Consider the following 10164-nt stretch of genomic DNA (forward strand, 5'->3'; position numbering starts at 1 on the left):
ACATAAAAATCTCTTCTCTGGTTCAGGTCCCAGCAGGCTCTGGTCATTCTCTGAGCAGACACTGTTCTCTATTCCAGTTCACAGCACATTATGCTAATGAGCCCTGGCAACAGTCCAATCACAGTGCAGATGCTCACAGTTCGGGAAAGGTAAGAGCAGCCTGCAAGTCACTTACCCAGCCTGATTTTTCTCCGAATGCCACATTGCTCTGCTTTTAAAAACTGTTTGGGGGGATATGCTTGGGCATTTTAAGTGAAGTTCCAAGTTTCATTTTTTAAAAATCCTGTTGGACTTTTTTTATTAGGATTGAATTGAATTTATAGATTAACTTGGGGGATTATTAATCTTAGCAACAGGTAATTTTCATCCAGGGTTATGTATTATTTTTGAAAATGTATTCATGTACTGTGTTGTGCTCTTCAAGAAAAATGTATCGTTTTCTTCAAGTAGACTTTGCACATTTCTTATTAGCTGTATTCCCAGATATTTCAGTCTTTGTTAATATTGTGAATGGTGGCTTTTTATACACAATATTGCTCTTTCACCTTTTAGGAAAATAGTTTCATTGTTTTTATAAAAAATTATGCATGCTTATTACAAAGAAGCAGTGCAGTACAATGAAGTACAAAGAAGAAAGATAAAATATCACTCATATTCTAGCACTGTGACATGACAATCAAACCTTCAATCAAACCTCCTAGAACATGATGTGTTCTTTAGATCTGAACACTTCATTCTTCTTAAGAAGGTACAGACTCCTACAGTTGGTCTTGTGTGTCTGTAGGTTCTGCATCCTTGGATTCAACCAACGGCAGATCAGAAATACTTAGGAAAAAATTTATTTCTGTACCAAACACGTGCAGATGTTTTGTTCTTGTCCTATTCCCTAAACAATACAGTATAATAACTATTTACATAGCATTTACGTTGTATAGGTATATAAGTAATCGAGAGGTAATTTAAACTATACAGCAGGATGTGCCCAGGTTCTATGCCAATACTACAGCATTTTATATCAGTGACTTGAGGATTGGAGGATTTTGGCATCCTAGACCCAGTCTCCCACAGGTGCTGAGGAATGACTATACATGTGGGTGTGTATCGTTAGTTCCCTTAATTTTTTCTTTTTCACCTGCAGTCAGTGTGATTATCTCAAACCCTTCCTCTACTCATAATCTAATTTTAGCCACCTTTTTCTATTTCATGCCATTTGTAATTTAATTCTTTTTCTAAAGGTAAATTTATTTTCTTAGAGACAGAGAGAGAGATCGTCCATCCAACTGGTTCATTCTTCTAATGGCTGCAACAGCAGAGGGTGGACTAGGCCAAAGCCAGGAGCCAGGAACTCCATCCTGGTGTCCCACATGGGTGGCAGGGACCCAAATACTTGGGCCATCATCTGCTGCCTTCCCAGGCACATTAACAGGGAGCTGGATTGGAAGCAGAGCAGCCAGGACTCAAACCGGCACTCATATGTGATGCCAGAGTCACAGGCGGCAGTTCAACCGCTTCACCGGGATGTGAACCCCTGTAATTTATTACTTCTACAAGGATGCTGTTTGGCTGTAATGAATTCCTTAGTTTGCAATCTTTCTTCTTATCTAATTCTGCTATTTTAATATCTTATCTTTGAACTCTTATTTTGTTCAATCCATATCCTTACTGAGTTGTCCTATAGCTTAAAGCACCTGTTGGAAATTTCCTTCTGTCCTTCAGAGTATGCTTTATTCTTAGATTCTTCATCTTTTGTGTATTGTATCTTACATAGGGCTTCGGAGAGGTGGGGCCTGGGTTAAGATGCAGCCACACTGTATCACAATGCTCAGCCCTGGAATCTTCTGGGCTCCTTACGCAACTGTGAGTTTGTGATGTTTATCTCATGGGACTGCATCCTTTTCTGTGCTTGGTTGTGGATCATGATCTCACCTCCACTCCTGCTGAGTGCTTTTACTTTTTTCCCCTGCACTTTGTTAAGTATTAGGAGAGAGTCTGTGAGGCAGTGTCGTTCCTCTGTTCTAACACAAAGCTTCTTCTAATCCATTTCCTCCTCATTTATTACCGGTGCAAGGTCAAGCTACACTTTCAGAATGATCTGGCGTCAAGCTGTTCCTCTAATGAACCTTTAGCATTAGATCTAAAATCTGTCAGCTGATTTTTTTCAATTTTCTAGAGAAATAGAAAATTGTTCTATTGTCTGTAAGTGACAGTTTAATGTTTTATCTTCCTAACATTTCATGCTGTTTTTACTTTTCCTCTTTGTCTTATTGCATGGAACAAGAACTTCAGAATAATATTGAATAGTACAGGTGATAACGGGCATTGATAGCCAATGTAGCTCCTGACTATAATGGGAGTGATTTTTTTTTGAATGTTCACTTGCTTATTTTTATCCATTTGAAAGGCAAAACAACAGAAAGAGACACAAGTGGAGACAGAGCTTCCATCCTCTGGTTCACTCCCTCCAAATGCCTGCCACACCCAGGGCTGGGCTAGGCAGAAACCAGGAGCCAAGAACAACATCCAGGCCAGTGCCACAGCTCACTAGGCTAATCCTCCGCCTTGCGGCGCCGGCACACCAGGTTCTAGTCCCGGTTGCCCCTCTTCCAGGCCAGCTCTCTGCTGTGGCCAGGGAGTGCAGTGGAGGATGGCCCAAGCCCTTGGGTCCTACACCTGCATGGGAGACCAGGAGGAAGCACCTGGCTCCTGGCTTCGGATCAGCGTGGTGCACGCCGACCGCAGCGGCCATTGGAGGGTGAACCAACGGTAAAGGAAGACCTTTCTCTTGTCTCTCTCTCTCATTGTCCACTCTGCCTGTCAAAAAAAAAAAAAAAAAAAAAAAAACACCACCCTGGTATCCCACATGGGTGGCAGGGAGCCAACTACTTGAGCCATCCTCTGCTGCCTCCCAGGAAGCAGGATTGGAAGAAGAGATGGGACTCAAATCCAGGCACTCCAACATGGGGTGCAGGAGGCCCTGCTCCTGGGAATGCTTTTAATGGCTCATCATTGAATACAGCATTTCTTTATAATTCCTGAACAAACTCTTTGCCAAATTAAGAAAATTTTCTCTATACCTAGAATTCTAATAGTTGTTTTCAGGAATGGATGTTTAATTTCAACAAAAAGTTTTATGGTTTTATGATTCTCATAATGTTAATATGATTTTAATGTAGATTACAAGAAAATGTTCAAACAGTGATCTGCACTTGAATTCTTGGGATAAATCACACGTGGTAATGATTTCAATTTGCTAATATTTGATTTCACATATCTGACAGGTGTGTGTTCATGACATCAGTTCATAGATTTCTTTCTTTGTGCAACATCTTTTTCCAGTTTGGGTGTTAAAATTATACTAGACTTGTAAAAATAAATTGGTAAGTTTTCTATGTTCTGGAAATAGTTTATATAGCAAGAGAATTTTCCACTCTTCTTTGAAGGGTGGGAGAAGGTCCCAATTAGTCTGAGCATGGTAATCCCCACTTTTTTCCTTTTGTTCGGCATTTTTTTTCTTTTTTTTTAGGTAGAATGGATTTATTCACATTTCAAATTTTGATACACATGCTTCATTTTGTACTCCAATAATGATCACAATAGCACTTGATTTTGTTAGGTGTAATCTGAAGTTTAGTCGGCTAAAATTTTTTTTTACAGATAAATGAATTTTTAACTTAACACTTTATTTGTTATTTTTGTGATAACGTATTTTTGATTCATATTATAGTCAAAGATTTGCTGCTCTAGTACATAAAGAGCTGAACAAATGAAAAGTAAAATGGCCCTATTTCAGCAGGAATATAGGCAAGGACTGTTATATGGAATGTGGGTGTCCCAAGCAGTTTAAACTTCTGCCCCACAACTTCCACCCGTTTGTTTGCTTTTCAAGTAATGTATCTTTAACCAACATTTTGGCATTCTTTGTTATTATCTTATTCAGATTTATACCCTCATTAAGCCAATTTGATTACTGATATTTTCCTATTACCCATTTAATTTGAAATGTCAAATTGATTGATATAAAAGTGTAACTTGTAAAAGAGAGCATCAAAAAGTTCATGGAGGGGGCAAGCACTTGGTACAATGGTTAAGATGCCAATTGGGATGCCTGCTTCCCACACTGGAGGGCCTGGGTTCAATTTTCACCTCCACTTCCAATTCGAGCTTCCTGCTAATACACATTCCGAGAGGCAGCACGTGATGACTCAAGTACATGTGATCCAAGGCCGGCACTGTGGCCTAGTAGGTTAAGCATCAGCCTGCAGCGCTGGCATCCTATATAGGTGCTGGTTCAAGTCCTGGCTGCTCCACTTCTGATCCAGCATCCTTGCTGTTGGTCTGGGAAAGCAGTAGAAGATGGTCCAAGTCTTTGGGCCCTTGCACCCACATGAGAGACCCCGAGGAAAATTCTGGCTCCTGGCTTCGGATCAGTGCAGCTCTGGCCATTGTAGGCATTTGGAGAGTGAACCAGCAAATGAAAGACCTCTCTCTCACGCTCCCTCTCTTTCTCTCTCTCAATCCCCGCCACCCATTCCCCCACCCCTGTCTGCAACTCTGCCTTTCAAGTAAATAAATCTTTAGAAAAAAAAAAAAAAAAGTAGGGACCGGCACTGTGGCGCAGCAGATTAAGCTGCTGTCTGGATGCTGGTCAAGTCTCAGCTGCTCCACTTCCGATTCAGCTCTCTGCTATGGCCCGGGAAAGCAGTGGAAGATGGCCCAAGTCCTTGGGCCCCTGCACCCACCTGAGAGACCCAGAAGAGGCTCCTGGCTCCTGGCTTTGGATCAGCTCAGCTCCGGCCATTGCAGCCATTTGGAGAAGTGAACCAGTTTTAAGGTTTGGATTTAGTGCTTAGTTAATCTGTCTTAAATCTTTCTTTTTTTCAAATACATATATGAGTGTATAAATGACTCTGTTGATAGCTCTAACTTCATCCCACAGATTTTATAGATTTTTTTTTAAAGATTTATTTATTTGAAAGTCAGAGTTACACAGAGAGAGGAGAGGCAGAGAGAGAGAGAGAGAGAGAGAGAGAGGTTTTCATCTGCTGGTTCACTCTCCAATTGGCTGCAACAGCTGTAGCTGTGCCGATCTGAAGCCAGGAGCCAGGAGCTTCTTCCAGGTCTCCCACGCAGGTGCAGGGACCCAAGGACTTGGGCCATCTTCTACTCCTTTCCCAGGTCATAGCAGAGAGCTGGATGGGAAGTGGAGCAGCCGGGACTAGAACCGGTGCCCATATGGGATGTCGGCGCTTCAGGCCAGGGCATTAACCTGCTGCACCACAGCACTGGCCCAGATTTTATAGATTTTATATCTAATGTTCTCATTTTCATTCTCATCTACACAATTTGAAGTGATGATTTTTATTTCCTCTTTAACATAAGTGTCATTTTTTAATTGGATGGGGTTTTTGTATTAATGTCTAATTTTATTTCATCATATCCTGACACCGTCTCTTTAAGGTCTTTCTTAATAATACAATCTAAAATCTCCTTCCCATCTCTATGGCATCATCCAGTTTGATTCTCCTTATAGGATTTATCACTTGTTTATTTGTGTTCATTTGATTCCTTTCTCTAGGATGGAAGCTCCTCGGGAACAGGGACATTGTCTCCTGGTTGCTACTACATTTTTTTAAAAGATGTATTTATTTACTTGAGACACACACACAAAGAGAGAGAGAGAGAGAGAGAGAGAGAGAGAGGTTGTTCATCTGCTGGTTCACTCCCCAAATGGCCACAATGGCCGGAGCTGGGCAGATACAAAGCCAGGAGCCAGGAGCCTCCTCCGGGTCTCCTACATGGGTGCAGGGGTTCAAGCACTTGGGCCATCTTCGACTGCTTTCCCAGGTCACAGCAGAGAGCTGGATCAGAAGTGGAGCAGCCGGGACTAGAACTGGCACCCATATGGGATGCTGGCATTGCAGGCCAATGCTTAACCTACTACGCCACAGCACTGGCCCCTGCCACCACATTTTCAGTACCTAAAAGAGAGTCTAGAACATAGTATGTATTGCTGAATAAATTGTGAATAATAAATATATCTCTATGATTATAATTTCTACTTTGCTTTAGAAACTGGTGGGGTTTAACCCATGAAAGAGCATGTTCCAGCATGTAGGCAAATTTTTTAAACTAAGTATCTTTGAAAAGAATTTTTTTTTGAGATTTAGTTATTTATTTGAAAATCAGAATTACACAGAGAGGGGAAAGGCAGAGAGAGAAAGAGAGAGAGGTGTTCCATCCGATGGTTCACTTCCCAATTGGCCATAATGGCCAGAGCTGCGCCAATCCGAAGCCAGGAACCAGGAACTTCATCCAGGTCCTCCACGTGCGTGCAGGGGCCCAGGGACTTGGACCATCTTCCACTGCTATCCCAGGCCATAGCAGAGAGCTGGATGGGAAGTGGAGCAGCCGGGACTTGAAGCAGCACCCATATGGGATGCCGATGCTTCAGGCCAGGGCGTTAACCCGCTGCGCCACAGCCCCAGCCCCTGAAAAGAATCTTAAAAAGTTGTTTATATTAAAGAGATGAAGGCTCGTTAATTGCATAATTCAAATCCTCTCCATACTTGCTAATCTGTGGCTTACTGAAAAAGGTATATTAAGCCTTCCAACTGGGATTGTAAATGTAACCATTTTTCATTGTATTTATACTCAGCCCTCAGTATCCATGAGTTCTGCAAGTGTGGAATCAACCAACAACAAATAAAAAATATTTGGAGCGAAAAATTATGCCCAATCATTGGAAGACAGTCTCTGACAAGAAAGCATCTTCCTGTCGCTTGAAGTCCAAGGAGGGAAGCCTTGTCACAATGGCTCCTGGAGACATGGTGGCTGCTTCCCTTCACAAACAGAGGAAGCCATTGCCTTCATCTCAGAAAGAGCTCCAATTGAAAAATGACCTGGCTTCTGCGGCAACAGATCCGGCTCCCAGTGGGGAAGCTAGTCTGATCTGGAAGAGACCTTATGGCATTGGGGCTGGTCTGCAGAATATGGGGAACACCTGCTACATGAATGCAACCCTGCAGTGTCTCACATACACACCACCCCTTGCCAACTACATGCTGTCTCAGGCGCACTCTCAAACCTGTCGTCCGTCAGGCTTCTGCATGCTGTGTGCTGTGGAAACTCACTTTCTTTGGGCCCTCCACAGTCCTGGTGACGTGATCCAGCCCTGTCAGGCATTGGCTGCTGCCTTTCATAGAAACAGGCAGGAAGACGCCCATGAATTTCTGGTGTTCACTGTGGATGCCCTCAAGGCAGCAGGTCTGCCTGGGCTCATGAATGTGGTTGGGCCCAAAGAGGACAAGTCTCTAAGCCATCAGATATTTGGAGGCTACTGGAAGTCCCAAATCAAATGTCTCCAGTGCCAAGGCGTTTCAGACACATTGGACCCTTACCTGGACATCGCCCTGGATATCAAGACAGCAGACAGTGTTCAGCAGGCTTTGGAACAATTGGTGAAACCTGAAGAGCTGGATGGAGAAAACGCCTATGAGTGTGGTATCTGCCTAAAGAAGACAGTTGCTTCCAAGACACTCGTCTTGCAATCTTCTGGCAATGTTCTTATCTTTGTTTTGAAGCGGTTTTCTGATTTCACAGGCGAGAAAATTGCTAGACAAGTGCAATATCCTGAGTGCCTGGATATGAGACCTTATATGTCTCAGCAAAGCGGGAGGCCACTTGAATATGTTCTGTATGCTGCTCTCGTCCACGTTGGATTAAGGTGTCAAAAGGGACATTACTTCTGCTATGTCAAAGCTGGGAATGGTCACTGGTATAAAATGGATGATGCAAAGGTAACGGCCTGTGACATTACTTCTGTCCTGAATCAAAGTGCCTATGTCCTATTTTATGTCCAGAAGAGTGGATTTGGGGGAGAAAATGGGACTGTGTCTCCAGGCAGGGGACCATCAGTCTTTAAGGCTGAAGACAGACCCGGCAATACACCAAGGCAGCTTGAAAGGCATTGCAGCGTTAAAGCTGTAGAGTCTGAGGAGCGCCCGGAGAAAACAACTCAGGAATTCACCTTAGATCAGTGGAAATCCCTGCAAGACCAGAACCGCCCAAAGTGTGCATTCACCCTCAGGAAAGTGGAGCCCTCCCTGCCTTGCAATGAGATCTTAATTCACCAGTCAAGATCCACAGGGAGGCTGAGGAAGCAGCATCCTGAACTGGAAAGCTCCCTGCAGCACAGGTCAGCTGGGCCCAGCGGTGATCAGGTTACCACGAATCCTAGCAACCGCCCTTGTCCAGGAGGGAGGACCAGACCTCCCAAGAGGAAGAATAAACACGGAAAGAGGCCCCTGCTAGTGTTCCAGTGATTTTAGTACAAGAGTATTTCACATGTAAGCGGTTGGGTGAAAGTGCACGCTTTAAGTGTGTAGATTTGCAAGTACAAAGTGTTTGTATTTACTGGCTGTCCTAGGTGTGAATTGGAATCTTATAATTGAATAAAATTTATACTTCCTAAGCATTAAAAAAAGGAAAAATTACGCCCATACTGAGTATGTTCAGTCTTTGTTTTCTTGTCATTATTCTCTAAACAATACAATAACTACTTACATAGCATTTACATTATATTATGTGTTTATAGGTAATAATAAGTAATCTAGATATGACGTAAATTATATGGGAAGATTGCATAGGTCATATGCAAATGTTCTGTCACTTTATTTAAGGAACTGGAGTATCCCCAGATTTTAGTAACCTGAAACCAATTCCCTGCGCATATGAAGAGACGACTAAATGTCATATTTTTCCATTGTATATTTACAAGTTATGCTATAATACACACACAAAGAAAGGATTGTATTTTGTAGGTAATAGAGCCATGCTTATTAATGTTAAATCTTTGTCCCTTTCAGTACCTTTAAAAAAAGATTTGTTTTTTATTTGAAAGGCAGAGTGATAGAGGGAGAGAGGGAGAGACAGCAATCACCCATGGGTTCACTCCCTAAATGGCCACAACAGCCAGGGCTAGGCCAGGCTGAAGCCAGGAGCCAGGAGCTTCTTCCAGGTCTTCCATGTGGGTGCAGAGACCCAAGCACTTGGGTCTTGTTCCACTGCCTTCCCAGTTGCATTAGCAGGGAGCTGGATCAGAAGCAGAGAAGCTGGGACTGAGGCTGGCACTGTAATAAGGGATTCCAGTGGCCAGTGCTGTGACGTAGTAAGTAAAGCTGCTGCCTACAGTGCTGGCATCCCATATGAGTGCTGGTTCGAGTCCCAGCTGCTCCACTTCCCATCTAGCTCTCTGCTCTGGCCTGGGAAAGCAATAGAGGATGGGCCAAGTCCTTGGGCCCCTGCACCCATGTGGGAGATCTGAAGAAGCTCCTGGCTTTAGATCGGCTCAGCTCTGGCTGTTATGGCCATCTATAGTGAACTAGAGGATGGAAGACCCATCTCTCTCCCCCCCCTCTCTCTGTAACTCTGCCTTTCAAATGCATACATACATACATACATAAGGGATTCCAGCGTCACCAGCTGTGGCTTAACCTGCTGTACCACAACACTGGCCCCCGTTTCAGTACTTGCTGTCTGAAATTCTAATCTGTCTTATATTGGTAAGATGGCATCTTTTTTTAGTTTTTACCTTGCTCATTTTTTTCTATTTTCTTATTTACTACAATATAGAGGTGGATTTTTCCTTCTATTTTTAACAGTCTGAGAGTCTCTGTTTTAAGCCAATTTAATTAATCCACTTGGTAACTATGGTATGTTTGGACTTGTTCCTACCACTTAGTTACATATTTTCTATTTACTGTGCTTTTGTAGTCCTTTTCCCATCTGCTTTGTGCTGTATTAATTTACTTTCCTTAGTCTAGAGTTATGCATTCTATTTTTATTTCTATGTATTTATCTACTTCTATGCATTTTATTTTTATTTTACCCTCCTTCTCAGATCTGATTTTTTTCTTTGATGATAGCTATCATGAAGTCTTGATTTCCACTAGCCATTCTCTGTAAATCTGATAGCCTGTTCCATAACATTGCTTTCAGAGGGACCCATGCTCCTTCCATGTTCCCAGCACACCAACTATCACAGCTGCATTGTTCCTACATAAAGCACAAGGAAATAACTTCATGACCCTGCATTATACAGGAACCAGAGAGAGCAGTAAAAGAAAAATAACTTGGACTTTCTCAAAATTTAAATTTTCTGTTCAC

At 42.7% G+C, this 10164-nt stretch overlaps 1 protein-coding gene across 1 annotated transcript; it reads left to right on the plus strand.

Moving 5' to 3' along the window:
• Positions 1-6744: 6744 nt before the first annotated feature.
• LOC100344357 (ubiquitin carboxyl-terminal hydrolase 17-like protein 6) lies at positions 6745-8405 on the plus strand. The gene has a single exon (XM_002720348.2). The coding sequence runs from the start codon at positions 6810-6812 to the stop codon at positions 8319-8321; it is 1512 nt and encodes a 503-aa protein (XP_002720394.2). The 5' UTR covers positions 6745-6809; the 3' UTR covers positions 8322-8405.
• Positions 8406-10164: the final 1759 nt, after the last annotated feature.

The sequence above is a fragment of the Oryctolagus cuniculus genome, chromosome X, assembly GCF_051225735.1.
Source record: "Oryctolagus cuniculus isolate XC-2025 breed Fujian yellow rabbit chromosome X, ASM5122573v1, whole genome shotgun sequence".
NCBI lineage: Eukaryota > Metazoa > Chordata > Mammalia > Lagomorpha > Leporidae > Oryctolagus > Oryctolagus cuniculus.